Consider the following 18,581-nt stretch of genomic DNA (forward strand, 5'->3'; position numbering starts at 1 on the left):
GATTCCACAAAAGAAGCCCCCTCGCTAAAACGGCTGCTTGCCCCCAGATTGCTGCCCACCAGGGGCCTGGGCTTATAGGTTGGCATCCAGGCGAGGGGAGGGATAGAGTTGTTGGTGGAAACAGAGAGCAGTGGCATTAAGCAGAGGCACTGACTCCAGACACCCCAATTAGTGGCGTCTGTGTATTCTAAACTGGGAACAGTTAAACAAAGGCTTTGTCATGGACGACCCGGAGAGAGAGAGAGTTCACATGGAGGACTAAACTGCTACCTACCTACGCAAGCCGCTTCAGGCTGTTTGCTGCCTTCATTTGGGGAGGGTTGACGTGGGGGTTTTGTTTATACCGCGGTGTGAATGTTTGTGGTTACACATATTTGTGTGTGTGTGTGTGTGTGTGTGTGTGTGTGTGTGTGTGTGTGTGTGTGTGTGTGTGTGTGTGTGTGTGTGTGTGTGTGTGTGTGTGTGTGTGTGTGTGTGTGTGTGTGTGTGTGTGTGTGTGTGTGTGTGCGTGCGTGCGTGCGTGCGTGCGTGCGTGTGAGGTGAGGCATCAACCAGCCTTCCCCCACATTCCCACCCAAACACTCCCCTCTGGCGGTGAGCGATAAAGGGTTTCCAAAACAAAAGAGGAGTAAAAAGAAGTAGTAAGAAGTCTTGTGCCTGGTGGAGGTGAACTTGCAGCAACCGCCGAGGCGGTTGACCTTGAAATGAGCGTCGGGGGGTTGGGGACGGGCAGGGGTTTGGGGACAGGCGGGGGGGGGAGGGCCGCGTTTAAGTGCACAACCCCAGTGCCAGGGGCCAGGGGGCGGCCTAATGACTGCCACCCTGCTCCATCCATCACCGAGCCACTGCCAGGCCAACTGCCCCGGCACAGACCAAAGACCAGGGGCCTTAATCACCTCTCACACTCACACACTGGGCCATAGCGCGCATTGTGCGCACAAAGGCATACATGCACGCGCATACACGCAACAAATGCACGCACACACACACACACACACACACACACACACACACACACACACACACGCACACACGCACACACTGTCCACACATGCATCATATCATACCATCACAGATGCATTCACTTAAACAACTTTATTGACTTCCAGACTCCAGAACCGTATTATTATTGTTTATTTCGTTTAGTTTTAAAATCTAAATAAATTATGTTTTGTTGGCATTTTTCTGTGCATCACCCCTCCTTGTCACGGCCTGTGACCTGAGCTGTGATAACACACACACACACACACACACACACACACACACACACACACACACACATACACACACACATACACACACTCCGAATTCACAGAGAGTGCACATAGCAGCATACACAGACAGCATACAGAATGTACTGTATACAGCCACAATAGCAGATGTGTTCAAACCCTCTCACAGCTCATTACACTCAAACCGCACTTGTGCACGCCCGCACGTGCACGCGCACGCACACACACACACACACACACACACACACACACACACACACACACACACACACACACACACACACACACACACACACACACACACACACACACACACACACACACACGCACGCTCGACGCGAACACGCGCACCAAAGCAACGTGCAGAGATGAAATCTGCCTCCAGACGCTCATATTCACTCGCTATTTATAATTTAATGTATGCAGAGGCACAAGCGCACAAAAGGAAACAAGGCGCGTGCGCGGACACGCGTGCCTCCCAAACATAGACACCTCCCCTCTGTATTTACGCCTTGATGCTGAATGTTTGTGACAAAACAATTGACTGAGCCGCTTTCATGATATTCTGCATTGAAATGGATCCCCCTGTAGTCTAGCCGCCTCAATCCTCTGTTCATTCGGAATGTCTCTCTCTCGCTCTCTCTCTCTCCCTGTCTCTCACTCTCTCTCTCTCTCTCTCTGTCTCGTTCCTCTCCCACTTTGCAGCTTATATCACGCCCTTTCTCCTCCTTTTCCTCCTCTTCCTCAAAAAGGGGGGGGGGCTTTTCCCCAGACTGAGAACCCCATCTATTTTATCAGAGAGGAGCCACCCCTTGCCAACCATCCAGTCTCATCGTCATCATCGTTTCTCCTCAAATCTCTTTCTCTATCTATCTCTCATCAGTTGTGGAAAAAGTACTCAAATGTTTTACTTAAGTAAAAGTATCAATACTGCAATGTAGAAATTCTCTGTTACAAGTAAACGTCCGGAATTCAAAATGTACTTGAGTAAAAGTACAAAAGCATTGGTATCAAAATGTACTTAAAGTACCAAAAGTAGAAGTACTCATTATACGCAGAATGTGCCAATTCAAGTTTTCAAATCTATGAAAACCTTTGAAAATAGCAGATCTACAAGCTCACAATGTGTCGCATCGCAACGCATTGTGAGCTTGTAGATCTGCTATTTTCAAATGGCCGAAATCTATATTGAAGCACCTCAAAATTGTACTTAAGTACAGTACTTAAGTACATGTACTTAGTTACTGTACACCACTGTCTCTCATGTTGCTGTATAATGAGGTGTGTGTGAGCTGGGTGGGTGTGTTGGTTGACGGCTGCATCTCTGTCCAATCATCTTGGTGTGGGGGCGGGACTCACAGTGAGGAGGGTCACTGTGAGTGGACAGGACCAGCGGTATATACGTTACAGGACCAGTCACACTGCTTCACACAGAGCGTTCCACACTCACACATAGAGTCTCATTAGAGGCCGGTGTGTCCTTACACACTGTATCTATATGTATGTATCTATATATATAACGGTATATGACAGCAACACGGCAGGTCACCGTGTCCATCACACACAACCCCTGCATACACATAGCTTCTATACCTCTCCAGGAGTAAGCCTCTCTCTCTCTCTTTTTCTCTCTCTCTCTCTCTCTCTCTCGCTCTCTCGCTCGCTCGCTCGCTTGCTTTACTGACTGCCACTTCACCTGTGTCTGTGTCTCTCTGTCTGTCTCTCTCTCTCTCTCTCTCTCTCTCTCTCTCTCTCTCTCTCTCTCTCTCTCTCTATCTGTCTCTGTCCTGTGGTTTAGAAGATGGTGGATGACTCCAGGGCTAGGTAGCCAGTCAGTGAGAGTTGCGTAGGAGTGCTAGCTGTGTGTGTGTGTGTGTGTGTGTGTGTGTGTGTGTGTGTGTGTGTGTGTGTGTGTGTGTGTGTGTGTGTGTGTGTGTGTGTGTGTGTGTGTGTGTGTGTGTGTGTGTGTGCGTGCGTGCGTGCGTGCCAGCATGCTCGTATGTGTGTGTGTATATGTGGGTGGGTGTGGGTGTGTGTGAATATGTGTGCGTGTGTGTGTGTGTGTGTGTTTGTGTGTGTGGGTGGGTGGGTGCCAAAGAAAACCTGTTGCCTGGCTACAACGGCACCCTTATCCTCGGCTAGCGATAGCAATGTCTTGTGTTGTGTACGACATTCGCGTGTCTCTCTATGTGTCTGTGTGTGTGTGTGTGTGTGTGTGTGTGTGTGTGTGTGTGTGTGTTTGGCAGAAGGAGGGGCAGGAAGGCGCTCCACCACCCACTCAGCATGCCCGCCGCCCCTGTGGCTGACTCCCCAAGACTCCGCTAGTAATTAGCTCAACATCTATCCATCTGTTGTAGGGAGGCGCAGTAAACATTAACACAATGCAGCCACATCAAACCGTTGGCTAGAGACCTGCTACGTTATAGCAGCACACGCCGTGCTTTATGAGGCCTTAACACTTGAGTGGCGGGCGTGCATGCACGCATATATACCGGTACATATAGCTAACCTGCGGGGGAAAAATACAGAATACTCTATACTGCACTTGTGTGCAGTACATGCACTCTCAGTTATTGCAAAGAGAAATACAAGTAAATACAATGCATTCACTGCAATAACACGTCAAGGATAAAAAGACACGATAAAGTTATAGAGACTTATTTCCATTGTGGTCCTTGGTTACCTTGTACAAACAGACATAACAACAAAGAATAGAAATGGACACAAAAGTTAAAGTAAAAACACACACACACACACACACACACACACACACACACACACACACACACACACACACACACACACACACACACGTATGTATTACTACACTAGTGAGGACATCAACATTGTAGGACAGCAATTTGAATGCCTTTTGTAACTTTTTGGGGGGCATTTTTTAACCCTACAATGGATCACACTGCGACACGTTGCGAGCTTGTAGATCTGCTATAGTCTGTGTGTGACACCGGCAAACAAATAAGTATAATCAGGCATCTACATTCTTAACCCTATAACCCCAACCTGAATATCTTCCTACGGTAATTGTAAGCCTATATCTCCCTGTCCTCACAATGTTTGTTTCTCAAGTTCTAGTACTTGTGGGGACAATGGGCCCTCACAAGTATAGTAACACAAGTGCATACGGACACAGATACGCACACACACAGTCACAGACGGTGGTGGGCAAAGTACTCAATTGTTTTACTTACGTAAAAGTAAAAGTAGAAATACAAGTAGTAAAAGTCCGGAATTCAAAATGTTCTTAAAGTACCAACTAAGTGAAAGTAATCATTATGCGAAATGTCCCATTTCAAGTTTTCAAATGTATAAAAATCTTTTGAAAATGGCAGATCTACAAGCTCACAATGTGTCGCATCACAACGCATTCTGAGCTTGTAGATCGGCTATTTTCAAATGGCCGAAATAAATAGGGCTGAAGTGGTTAATGGATGTTTGTAAAAAATAATCAAAGTCTACAAAGAAGCTAGTAACTAAAGTTTTCAAATAAATGTAGTGCAGTAAAAGTTTATTTGGATCCGCGATGTAGTGCAGTAGAAGTAAAAGTATTGGAAATTGGAAATACTCAAGTCAAGTACAAATACCTAAAAATGTTATAAGCACAGTACTTTAAGTAAGTGTACTTAGTTACTCTCCACCACTGGTCACACACACACACACACACACACGCACACGCACACGCGCGCACACACACACGCGCACGCACACACACACGCGCACGCGCGCACCACAGGATCCTGCAATCATATCCTCAGTCTCCCTCCCACCACCACCACCAGTGCGGAAGTGAGGGCTGGAAAGCAAAGCAGCCCCTGGTCCCTCACGAGAAACAACAACCAAAAGACTACATTACACAATTAATCAATAAGTTAATGAGATCTCATTTTCTACAGAAAACACTATCCAGGCAAAAAGTTTCCCCCCTTCAGCCCTTTTGTTTCCCCGTTGCTGGAAGAACCAAACCCCTGATATTACACTGTGGGGAGAGAACAAGAACGCAGCCAGCAGGAAATTAAATTAAATTACCATCCTGATAGATTTATGTGACGCTTTACATTTTCATTGTGTTGTTGTGCGTTTTCTTCTGAGAGGAGGAGGCGGAGGGGGGGGGGGGGGGCTGCTAAATGTGTTAGTAAAGAGAAGGAGAAGATGGAGAGAGAGAAAGAAAGGATGAAGGGAAGGAAGAGAGGGAGGGAAAGAAAGGTGGGATGAAAGGAAGTGTGGAACGGAGAGAAGACGGTTCCAGACATCACGTGGTGGATGTAAAGCCTGAGTGCAGACTGATAAATCCTGTTTTTATACGTCTTCTTCGTGTATGGCGTAGTCGTGGGCCGAAAATAACGGATCTATTTGAGCTCAAAACTGAGCAACTGTTGAGCTTGTAGATCTTAAAATCTTGTTTTTTCTCGTGTGACCCCGTCGTACAAGGGAGTATACATAACAGTAAAGCACCGTTCAAATTACTTTTGTTTGGAGGAGCTGTAATACTGCCAAATGGTCTCTCCTGTTGTGCATGCATGCGCGTGCGTGCGTGTGTTTCAGTGTTGTGTGTGATGCGTGTGCGTCTGCAACAGCTGGGTACGTGGGCGTCGGCAGGAGCAGCGTGTGCATAACTGTGCATATGATTGTTTTTTTTTGTTTTTTTTTTGTTTTAAGCCGTGTCGTGTCTTTGGAATATGTTTGTTTCGGAATGTTAATGCCAGTTTGTCCCTCCTTCCGTGTGTGTGTGTGTGTGTGTGTGTGTGTGTGTGTGTGTGTGTGCGTGCGTGTGTGTGCATGTGTGTGTGCGTGTGTGTGTGTGTTTGTTTACTATGCAATTCACCGTCACTTATACATTCATACATACATACGCGCATGTGTGCGTGTGTCTGCATGTGTGCGTCTGTGTTGCGTGCGTGCAAGTTCGTGCATATACTGTAGCAAACGCGGAGCAGTCTGCGTTTGTGCCCCCTCTCGTTCTAGTTAAGAATTGAGGGCATCTCTCAGCGATTTGCCACAGCTGGTGATGCCATCTGGGGGCATCAACACACTCGCTCGCCCTGTCACCGTCCAAACGGGCCAGAGGCACGCCAACCTCCCCCTGGTGTCCGGTCCAATGACAGGGGACATGGGGACGGCGTCGCAGATAACATACCTCGCTGTCCCCTGGCATGGAGCCGGGGGATGTGGGGGGGGGGGGGGGCATCTGTTTATTTTACATACAGCCATGCTGCTAAGCTAATGCATCGACTCATTCCCAACTCCATCACTGCAGAGTTGCTTAATTTATGCGCTGTCTTACCACGGTGTCACCAGTGGTGGAAAGTAACTAAGTACATTTAAGCGTCTTTGGGTTCTTAGAAAAGCACTATATGAATTTGAGATATTATTATTATTAGGCCTATTATTATTATTATTATTATTTAATCAAGTACTGTACTTAAGTAATTTTTTGGGGTGTTTTTTACTTAACTGGAGTATATCCAATTTTACAACTTTAGTTACTAGTTACTTTGTAGATTTGAATTATTATTAGAAAACATACGTTTAACCACTTCAGCCCTAGTATAGCCTATATAGCTACACTTTGGCAATTTTTTGAAAATATTTCGTTGTGAGCTTGTGTGTATCTGGTATTTTCATCTCCCAACAGTATAAATAAATGAGGCTTTATGATTAAAACATGGCATAAACATAACTCCAGATGGATCATAAATGTGCTGGCAGGCTTCTTTACGGCCCTGTCGGAACAGGTAACATGGATTGATAGTTAATATGTTTGCATGGGGATCAATGGCAGTCCGATCGTGTCCAATCCTCGTCGTAGCAGAAATAGGTGTGTCCTATAAGAATCAGGTTGTACTATCGATTAATATGTGAGCTTGTACTCCTCCGTACGACATACCCCACCCCGCACACCCCTGTGTGATGGAGAGAGAGAGAGAGAGAGAGAGAGCGCAGAAGCAGATTAATGGGACACACAGAGAGAGAGAGAGCACAGACCCAGCAGCACCTTGATTTATTTACCACTTAACACTGATGAAGCTTCAAACTGCAGTCACACACACACACACATGTTGCCACCGCATTGTTCTCTATCAAGATCTTTGTTGCTTTCTCCATTATCTTTGTGTGTGTGCACGAGCCTGTATGCGTGTGTGTGTGTGTACGTATTTGTGTGTGTGTATGTGCGTGTGCGTGTGTGAGCGTTTCCGTGCGCCCCCATCCATCTAATTACGGTTTTCCCCCACATCTTACTGTTTGTGTTTGTCTGCACGCGGGTTCCTTCTAATCAATCCTGCTGTTTGTGAATGCACAGAGTTTGCCGGCGTGTTTGCAGCGGCTGAGTACAGTATAGGAACGTGTGCGCCGAGTGCACAGTTATAGCGGCAGTCGCATGTTTATAATAAATGGGAAGCGATAAGAGGCAGCGTGGGAAACGTTCCTCCCTGCAAACGTTCGCTATGCTCCCTAATCAAAGCTATTCATGATTACGGCGCCGAATTGATGTTATTCACACCAGCTCGAACGCTGCTTTAATCGCCACCTATTATTCATAAGCTGTCAATTTAGGGAATTCACCGGGCTAACTCGGTAACAGTTTGCAGGCGGCAAATTGTTGAATTTTGACTGGGTAAATATACAGGAGGAGTTAATTGAGGGCATCAACTCACCATGTGGGAGGACTTGACAAAATGCCATAAGTGTGTTACATGAATAACTTACCAGGAAATTATCGCACAAACATGCACACACACACACACACACACACACACACACACACACACACACACACACACACACACACACACACACACACACACACACACACACAGGCATACAGGCATACACACATTCAGATCATGCACAGAGCCACATGTACTATGACACACACAAAAATAGTTGCACAGAGTTTCTGTTGTGCATCCGTCTCATTCTATCTCTGTGTTTCCAGTATGTGGGGGGAGGGGGGCTACACATGAAGACCCCACAGCTCCATGTGTCCACTAGACCCACCCATCCATGTTCAATCCCATCTAATTTGCCCCCCCCCCCCCCCCCCGCCCTCTCTCTCTCCCCCCCACCCTCCCACTTCTCGTTTCCAGAACCCTGATATCGTGCTTGTCCACTACTTGAATGTTCCGGCCATAGAGGATTGTGGGAAACCATGCGGTCCAATCCTGTGCTCCATCAACACGGACAAGAAGGAATGGGCCAAGTGGACCAAGGAGGAGCTGATTGGCCAGCTAAAGCCCATGTGTGAGTATCTGACCAATCACATCGGAGCATTTTTTTTTCCTTTTGGGGGTTTTCTTTTCCATCCAGACCTCAATCGTTAATCGGAGCCTTGACTATAAACAGTCACGGTCTGCTCTAAAAGGCTTTACTGTAATAGCCCTGTCATGTCCACATGCATGGAGACTAATCACAGTAGTGGTGGATGCTGTCGGAACATTTAATGCCCCGTCCTATTAGCAGAGAGCTGCTACAGTAAAGTGCACTCAGCACCTCAGTCAGAGGGCAGCTTCGGTCACTGAGTGTTCCTATGTTATGTTGCTGCTGCGTGGGCCCTCCTCCTCTTACCGGAGCCTGTCTGCTGGGACAGGGTCAGAGAAGTGGGCTTTTGCCACTCCAGACCTCTGGGCGGCACCGCGCTGACCAGCCCAGCCAATGCGCCTCCTCTCCGGGCCAGAGAGGCACCAACGCACGTTGACCAGCCCGACAACGCGCCTCCTCTCTGGGGCCAGAGTAACCCGCGATGACCAGCCCAACCATGTGCCTCCTCTCCGAGCCAAGGCCGAGCTGCATATTGATTCATGCTACTGCGTAGGTGGAGTGTCTGACTCACCAGAAATCCTTCACACCTCCTCTCTCTCTCTCTCTCTCTCTCTCTCTCTCTCTCTCTCCCCCTCCCTCCCTCACTCTGTCTTGCGTGCCCCATCTCCCTTCAGTGGATTGATCCATAGTGTAACCAGCGAGGGAGAGGGAGACACTGTGTGCTTTTTTTACGAGGCTCACAGCCTGCCCAGAGATTGAGGTGATGTTTTGGAAAATGTCAGGGTTTGTGTGATGGTGATAATAGCCAAATGGGGACCTTGCAGGACATTGAAAATCGTTGAGAGTGGTGTTTAAAGGGCCCCTTAACGGCCAGACTATAGTCTGGGTGTGTCTGGCAGAAGCCGAGCCGTGACTGATGCTCGGACGGCTGATTATCGGTGATGTGGCCAGGTAAAGGCAAGCATGTCAGCAGCTTTACGAGTGTGCACACACACACACACACACACACACACACACATACACACGCGCATGCTGGCCGCATACCGACGAGGCAGCTGGGCCCCTGGCCATGATCGGCGGAGCGTGGAGCGTATCGTTATCCCCTTCACTGCTCCGCTGGCTATCAGCTCAACACATTCCTTAACATAAAGCTTTACCTCAGGACAGCTACAGTCCGACCGCGGCGCTAGCTACCGCGTTCATTACATCCGCGGCCCTAATGTAAAAAAAAAACAACCTCCGACGCCATTTGCGGTAATGCGCGAAGTCGTTAACTTTGGGAGTTGTCGGGACAACGTGGGCGGAGGGGTGAGATGCCTTCTCGCTGCTGGGCTACGGAGCAACGAGAAGGCATTCTCTCTCTTCTTCTTCACCTCAACTCTATTCAAGCCATCTCTCCTTTCTCCCACGGAAACGCCAACAATGTCAACACCACTGAGTCCTGTGGCAGAGCAACATTGCCACCTAGAGGCGTCTCGGCAGAACAGCCCTCCCCCTCCTGACACGTCTGTGAGAGAGGGTGCAGAGAAAGTGCATACTGGATTATCCATGCATTATCCAACCTTAAATTATACATCAGGGCCGTTACTTACGAGTTCATTCCCCCGAAAGTGACCTAAATCCCACTCGCACATTCATCAATGGGTAGCATGGGAGAGGGCCGTGGCTTCCGGATCTCTCTGTTTTTCCGTTTACGTAACATATCTTCCCGAAGCCCCTTGGAGAGGTTTGCGTTGGATAGAAGCTGGGATGAGCCAGCAGGTTTCCCTCTCTTCCTATTATACCTGCACAGAGCTGTCGCTGCCTGACACACTTTGATGTATGATTGATATCGGGCCAAGGGGAAGTTTCTCACATAATGATGACGGCTTCCAGCTAGTTCACCTGCTACTTAGTTATACTCACCCCCCCCCCCCCCCCCCCCCCCCGCCCCCCTCTGAAAAGAGTGTGTCGACATCCACTGTATAATTGCCCCTCGTCCATCTCACGCTTTTCTTCTGTTTTTCTGTTATTCTGTTATACTCTCCACATGATATTTCACTGCACAAACAGTTTGACACCTCTAATGATACAAAGAAAACACGATGTGGATTCACACGGATCAGTTGCGCTTATTCTGGCTGTTGCCTTCCCCTTCGACTAGGGCCTGATTTGTACTTGGTTGCGTGCCAATGTCACGCACCAGAAATAGCCGATCTATAAGCTCACAACGCGTTGCACTGTGGCGTGGGGTGAGCTTGTAGATTGGCTGTTTGTGTTGCGCGCTGCGATGCGCAACCAGGTATAAATCAGGCGTGAAAACACTTAAGGTGCCCAGGCGCATTTACGACTCCATACTTGTGCAACCCTGCACACAGAAGCACAACCGCGGCGCGCTTGCTTGGCTCCTCACGTGCATGGCCCCTTGTGCACCTGGCCCCTCACCTGACCCCGATGCCCTTTAACACCCCGCAATGTTTTGATGTGAGAAAACAGAAGAGGGCTCTGCATGTGTCTGTGGAAATAAAACAGGGGTTTGGACACCGTGTTGCTAATAAGCTTGTGCCTGCATCAGTCCTACAGACACACAGCTGTTCTGGACATGTTCTGCATCAGGCAGGTGGATTGTGTATACATCTGTTTAACTTTATTCATATTTGTTGAGGGTGTTTTTATTGAGATGTTATGCTTTTGTACCTATTGTACTTCTTTCCCACAGACAGACAGACAGACAGACAGACAGACAGACAGACAGACAGCTATCAGGATGATGATGTGACAGGGTTTGGTTGTCGGCTGGTGGCATGACGTGATGAGGGTTTGGTTGTTATCTGGTGCCATTGCTGCCACGAACAAGCACAGACACAGTGATAACTGTAACGCAGAACCCTGTGTGTGGGGAGGGAGTCACAGGGTCTGAATAGCGCCTGAAGAGGGGCTGTGTGCCAAGTCTGGCATGAGAGATCGGGGCCGACCAGAGGAGACCGGATTGTTTGGACACAGTGGTGGCACATGGTAGCTGGTGGCTGTAAACTGTCACTCTTTGCTCTCCATCACCATCTCTGAGTCAGAGGCAGTTCAGTGAGTGAGGCTCTCCCATGTGTCCTGTAAAGCCCTATTTATACTTTGCCGTATGCCGGCGTCACTCGACAAAATATAGGAGATCTATAAGCTCACAATGTGGCGCATCCGTGCTGCATTGTGAGCTTATAGATCGTCTACTTTTGGTCCACAACACCGTTGCGCGGCGAAGCATAAAGTACGCTTCAGTCTGCTCTTTGCCTCGGTTACGTAACTCGGCTTTGCCAAGGCCTCTGTCAGACCCTCTCAATTAACAAAAACCAGTGTCACCTCATCACGACGATTTGACACTCTTTACACTGCAGACTGTCAGGGCCTGAACATCAACTCAAGATTGTCCTTGTCTCAAGCAATAGCCATAGTCACTTGTTTTACGATGTCACGCTGACAATAAGATTCTGTCAGATTTTCATGCGCATTCAATCAAATTATGTAGACTCAATAGGCTATATGCACAGCAGCCATATTGGAAATAAATTGGGCCTCTTCCTTACTTCCTTCACATGTCTTACCAATTAGTGTAGCACAGACAGTGGTTCTCAAACCTTTTAATTTCAAGGACCCCATAACTCTGAGAGTGTACAAATAGAACCAAATGGACCCGTTCCATTTGTACACTCTCATAGTAACACATCCGTAAGGGGCCATTTGGAACCCCCTCAAGGAACCATGTAGTCTTTCCAGTGAGCCAACATCAGCACCCAGACTCTGTTTGACCAGAATGGAACACAACCTCAATTAGTATCATTGCTAACACCAATATAAGGAAGAGGCCCAATGTCTTTCCAATATGGCTGCTGCGCATAAAGCCAATTCAGAAAGGAGCACACACCAGAACGGAAATGCAATAATGAAAAATAATATTACACTTAATGTTGTTTTTGTGGTTGTCAGGGACCAGGGGGTGTGTGTGGTCTCACTGGTCTGATGCAGTGGGCTGTCACTGGAGCAGAGCGCTGTAGGGCGCCGCGTTAGCCTGATTACAGCAGCTCTCCTGACATCTGCTGGTCACCAGCCTGTAATCTGCCAGAGATCTTTAAGCTTTGGAGTTAAAGCCTCATTCAATTATCTCAAACACACTCTGCTTCTTTTGTTCCTGCAGTGTTCTCAACAGAGCCTGCCCCCCTCTCTCTCTCTCTCTCTCTCTCTCTCCCTCTCTCTCTATCCCTCTCTCACTCACCCGTTCTCCGTCCTCTCTTTCTTGCACCTATTTAACTGAAGGGGTATTGAAGTGTGTGGAGCCTATATTAAAGCTACCTTGATTTAGTTTGATAATCTAAATATATGCTCCCCTTCTGAAATATTTCCATCTTTATTTTGTGTATGTGTGTGTGTGTGTGTATTTTCTGCGGTTGAGAGGCTTGGAGCAGCAGCAGCAGTCACAGTGTAGTACAGTATGAAATACTGTAGTAGAAATCCTATCAGGATTCGTCAGAACCGTTGGCTGGCCAGCGAGCCGAGCGATGAGAGGTATTAGGACGTTTGCTAGGTGAGGTGTGACCAGACCCAGGGACTGACTGGAGCTGTACGGGAGAAAATAGTCACTGTAGGGCAGAAACCTTGTATGTCAAGATTTTAAACTTTGTATGTTTATTGGGAGCGAAATTAATTCCCTACTTCGTCCTACAAGAGTGTCGTGCAAAAGTTGAGAAAATAGCCGATCTCCAAGCGCACAACTTACCGCATCACGACTCTGCACTTGTAGATCTACTGTATGTATTTAGCTGTCTTTCTTGATAGAAAGTGAAAGTGGTTTAGCCTGTCTGTGAGTTTTACAAATGTAAAAGTAGTAACAAGCTAGTAGATCTATAAAGTTTTGAAAACTCCTAATACTTAAGCAAAGCAGAAGTACCTCAAATAACAACTAGGTTATTTTTTTCTTCTTTTTTTTTTTCTACATTTCCTGAAAAGTAACTGCTTTGGACAAACAAGGTTTACACCCGACAGAGACGAGAGATAAAGGTTTTGTTCCTGGGCTCGTGGTTTTTCTCTGGCTGCAGAAGAGCAGAGCCAGTAGCAGATAGGTGATGTTTCTCACAAATAGCCACATCCACCACCGCCCCACCCCCCCACCCTGCCTGTCAGAGTATAGAGGCACATGCTGGGCTGGTGTGTGTGTGTGTGTGTGTGTGTGTGTGTGTGTGTGTGTGTGTGTGTGTGTGTGTGTGTGTGTGTGTGTGTGTGTGTGTGTGTGTGTGTGTGTGTGTGTGTGTGTGTGTGTGTGTGTGTGTGTGTGTGTGGGTGGGTGGATGGTGGGGGGGAGGGGTACAGCGGACTGTCACCTTCATCAGCGCTCACACAGGGAGGCCTCAGCAGTGCGTGAGAGAGAGAGAGAGAGAGAGAGAGAGAGAGACTGAGACTCCAGGTTAACTTTGCCTGCTGGCTGTTTTACAGATGGAAGAGGGGGGGGTTGAGGGGTGGGGAGGTGGAGAATATACAGTATTCAAGCCGTTGCTCAGACAGAAGCAAGAGAAACTAGTGTGTGTGTGTGTGTGTGTGTGTGTGTGTGTGTGTGTGTGTGTGTGTGTGTGTGTGTGTGTGTGTGTGTGTGTGTGTGTGTGTGTGTGTGTGTGTGTGTGTGTGCGCGCGTGCGTGCTGGGGGGGGGTGTAAGAGAATTGTGCCCCCATTTTTGACGACGTGCAGTCCTTAATGATGGTCAATCTAGCCCATTGAAGCAGTAAATGTGTTACTCTGTAATAGTGGAAGAGAAAATGGGAGCTCACACGACTCTACAGCACAGTATAACTACATTTACAAATAGCATCGTGTTTTTGCTTTTTTTCAATCAAGCAAGCAATCAATCAATAATAATTACTATTATTTTATTTCAATCAATTATTTTTATAATTGATTATTGATTAGTTTGATTAACTGTTGCGCAGCGCGCTACTATATGATGTGTTTTTATTATATCGAGATGACCAGCACCTTTGGGTGCATACAGGCATCTCCTTTTCTTCCAGTTCCTGTAATGAAGAAAGAATGTGTGTGTGTGTGTGTGTCTGTGTGTGTGTGTGTGTGTGTGTGTCTGTGTCTGTGTCTGTGTGTGTGTGTGTGTGTGTGTGTGTGTGTGTGTGTGTGTGTGTGTGTGTGTCTCTCTGTGTGTGCTTAGACGTCAAAGCAGGAACACATAAAAATCCTTGTCCTAGTTCATTACATACAGAGCATGTGGTTTTAAAGCTCCAAACACAACATTTGAACAAATTGACAATGTTTTGTTCAAGTTCTAGGCCTGCAGGATCAAGACAGACTTGTTGGCTCACACGATTTTCAAATGCTTCTGCCTAACAGTCTGTCATCAGAAGCTCTGAAAATCCAACCCTAACCCTGGAACAGTTGTCTGGCTTGGCTAGCCTGCAGGATGGGCTGGGCAGAGGCAGCCTATCCCCCTGAAAATGTGTCTACAACTCGTTTGTTTACAAACATTGTGATTTGGTATATAATGTAGGCCTATCAGTGTTTCAAACTAACTAGAATGTGAGCACAACTTCAGTCAAATAGGAACAATACAACAAAACTCGAGTCAATACCTTGACTTGATGTAACTTAACTTTACTTAATTAATACATTAAATAAATACATTTTATGCTGTCACCTTAAAGCTTGACTATGCAACTGTTTGTGTACAAACAGGGAAGGTTTGATGTTAAACAGACCGATACTTTTTTTAAGTATGCTGCTATATATATAGCTAAAATAAAAAATGATACAGATGCTTTCCCGGTTTTAACGGGTTAACACCTCCTAAACACTGGGCAGACTTTTGTGCTGTGTGCAAAGACTCTGGCACATGCCCAAGAAATGGAAAGATCTTGACCAAAAAACAAAACAAACAAAAAAGGCCGAAAGAAGATGATTTCCCCCACTGTAAGAAAAAAAAGGGGGATAAAAGAAAATTGGGATCAATGCACCAATAGTATTTCTGTAGCCTACAAATTTAACAACCCAATCATTATACTTACTAGTCTAAAACATGATAATCTAAATGTGATGCACTCATGACAATCAATTTGTGGACTGCATATGAAAACGAGAGTTTCTTTCTTATCTTGGTAATTGTTCTCTTTCGAAAACATTGGTGAATCCCAGAAATCAATCAATACTAACAAAATAAGAACGAAGTGGATATGGACAAAAATAAGAGGACATGTGTTCTTATGTTTCTTCCTGCATGAGACCCATTGCTGAAATACAACAGACATAAGACGTTGTACACTTTAGCTTTAAAGGACCACTTCACCCATTTTCAACCTATATCTTCGTAATTGGACCTAAAAAATGCTCATTATAATATGGTACCATTTTTGTCAGTTCATTCTGTGTCTCAGAGGAGCAGTTCAGAAACCCTCCATCATCGTTAGGCAAGTTTGGACATTTCAAACAAGATTTCGATGTTCTTTTTTTTTCTTTTTTTATGCAAGAACAATGGCTTCTATTATAGCATGCTAACTGTCCAGGAATAGAAAGACTGCAGTTTTTATTAGCTTGAATTGCCCATCAATGCTGTCACTGGTGGGCAGGTTTCTGAACTGTCCACAGCCCTCCTCAGATTCACAAATCCGGTAGACAGAAATGGTACCATATTATAATGAGCATTAGTGAGGACCAATTATATGAAGATAGATTGAGAATTGGTGAAGTGGTCCTATAATATTGAGAGGTTTTAAGAATATGAGGAGAAAAGTCTGCATTCCCTTCTTGTTTCACTTTGATTACTCGAGTAGCATACTGTAGCATAGTCCATTCTCCTAGCACTCTCAATTCCTTCACATCATATCCTCTTGTGTTAGAGGAAAGATTGCTGAATAGCAAGTTGTAATTGTAAATGTATTCATAGCTCCAATGAACATAACAGTCCTGCTACTGTTCATAAAGTGTTACTGCTACTAACTGTAGGCTACTGTAGCATCGCAAATGCTACTTCTATAATAGTATAACCATGGTGCCCGGCCGTCAGAGGGTTTGTGATCTTTAATGCCTGAGTAAATCAGAAGTATAGGGTCCAAATGGACCCTTATGGGTTTGTAACTCTGAACCAAAAGGGGTCTATTTGTTTCCATTTTTACACTTTCAGAGTTAAATAAACACTGGGGATTTTACCGTTTAGATTGGGGACCCAGAGATATATAGGAAATTGTTTCAAAAGGGGGGTCCGTGGCCTAATGCATATCAGACTGGGGGTCCTTGAAATGAAAATGGTTGAGAATGACTGTACTACCCTATGCTATAAAGTAATATCCATCATGCTACTGTGTTGACGGGAGCGTGGCGAGGGAGAGCGCGAGTCCAGTCCAGTGAACGCGGGTGTTGCTGGCAGGGTAGGGTGGGGCAGAGGGGGGAAGGCGGTGGGCGAGGGCAGTGGTGGACTAAAAGTTACAAGTGAAAGTCCTGTATTCAACATTTTACTTGAGTAAAAGTACAAAAGTATTGTCATCAAAGTGCCTAAGTAAAAGTATTGCAAATTCTTCTACATAAGTCCAACTTTTTCAAAAATAGCAGATAAGCTCACAACGCGTTGAGCTTATAGATCTGCTCGATCTATATTTGAAAATAGCAGATCTATAAGCTCAAGTAAAGCTGTCACATAACTGAACTGGAGACTTTTGCCTAAAGTACCCCTATAAAGTATTGAAAAAATGTACATACTCAAGTAAAGTGAAAAAAAGAAGAAAAAAGTACCTCACAATTGTACAATACTTGAGTTTCCACCACTGGGTGGGGGGAGGGGCGGGGGGCTGGCATGGCTGGTGGTCTGTTGGGTCAGGCTGACATCTCTCCATGTCTCCTCCTCTCTCCCGGCAGTTCATGGCATCAAGTGGACTTGCAGCAACGGGAACAGCAGCTCTGGCTTCTCAGTGGAGCAGCTGGTGCAACAGATTCTGGACAGCCACCAAACCAAGCCACCCCCCCGGACTCACAACTGCCTCTGCACGGGCACCCTGGGTAAGGGACTAATGGCACTTAGTTCTCAACGTGAGGTCCGGGGACCACCATGCTGGGGTCAAAATAATGGGCCCTGACGGGTCTGTAACTCTGAGAGTGTATACAAGTGTACAGTCGGAACCAAATGGACCCGTGTCTGTACACTCTCAGAGTTAAATTAACGCAGAGGATTTTACAGTGTGGTTTGGGGTCCCAGAGATAAAAAAACGTGGTATCAAATGGGGGTCCGTGGCCTAATGTATGTCAAACATTCAGGTCCTTGACATGAAAGAGGTTGAGAATCACTGAACTAAACGAGAGAATGTGACATTGAAACCGCTAGTACTTTGCACTTCCTTGATACTGGAACCCCAATCTACACTGTAAAATCAACAAATGGAGCCACCAGACCCACAACAAGGATCCATTTGGACCCCTGGTGGTCCTCCGGAGAAGACGTTGAGAAACAGTGGACTATGAGGACAGGGGGGGGGGGGGTGTTAGAATGGGAGTGCGGGTGGTGGTGGTGGCAAAGGCAATGAGAGAACTAGTGGAAAGGTTGCAGAGAGACTGTTCATTATCAGCTGTTTTATAGGTAGGTAGATTTATAGAGAATGTGGAGAGCGTCAGGGGGTATCAGCTTATTACTTGTTGCTCACTGATAACAGTCACAAAGCCGTATCTGAAATTGCACAGCTGTTCTAGAGGGTCACGCTAATCAATCACATGACCCGACAATTTCACGAGTGGGAGACGGTGGGGGGGAGGTGGGGGGTGGGGTAGAGAGAAGGTCGTTTCGTTGCAACTGAAAGACGAAGTGTTCTGTAGAATCCCCAATTGGATTTATTTTCCTTTTGTTTTTGTTTTATTTCTGATGAGCTGAGGGGTAACAAGCCATTCACTGAGCGGAACGTTCCTCAGGGGGGAGAACATCGCTCTTTCACAGACACATAAATGCACAAACAAAGAAATCGGTAAAACATTCCCGACAGTTTCACACCACCTATGTGCCATTAAACGTAGTTCCGGTTGTCGGTGCTCCTTTGTAAGGTTAATTACGCTTCACTCCTAAGTCAGCGATTCCCAGCCTG

At 46.4% G+C, this 18,581-nt stretch overlaps 1 protein-coding gene across 1 annotated transcript in view; it reads left to right on the forward strand.

The window, feature by feature from the left end:
* Positions 1-18,581, forward strand: part of camta1a (calmodulin binding transcription activator 1a) — a gene marked incomplete at both ends in the record, with an annotated part of 205,597 nt that overhangs the window by 131,513 nt on the left and 55,503 nt on the right. The window contains 2 exons of the mRNA XM_084069344.1: positions 8,336-8,489; positions 17,371-17,511. Of these exons, the coding sequence (XP_083925470.1) occupies positions 8,336-8,489; positions 17,371-17,511 (295 nt within the window). The remainder of the gene's footprint in view (positions 1-8,335; positions 8,490-17,370; positions 17,512-18,581) is intronic.

The sequence above is a fragment of the Gymnoscopelus microlampas genome (assembly GCF_963454915.1).
Source record: "Gymnoscopelus microlampas genome assembly, chromosome: 10".
Classification (NCBI taxonomy): domain Eukaryota; kingdom Metazoa; phylum Chordata; class Actinopteri; order Myctophiformes; family Myctophidae; genus Gymnoscopelus; species Gymnoscopelus microlampas.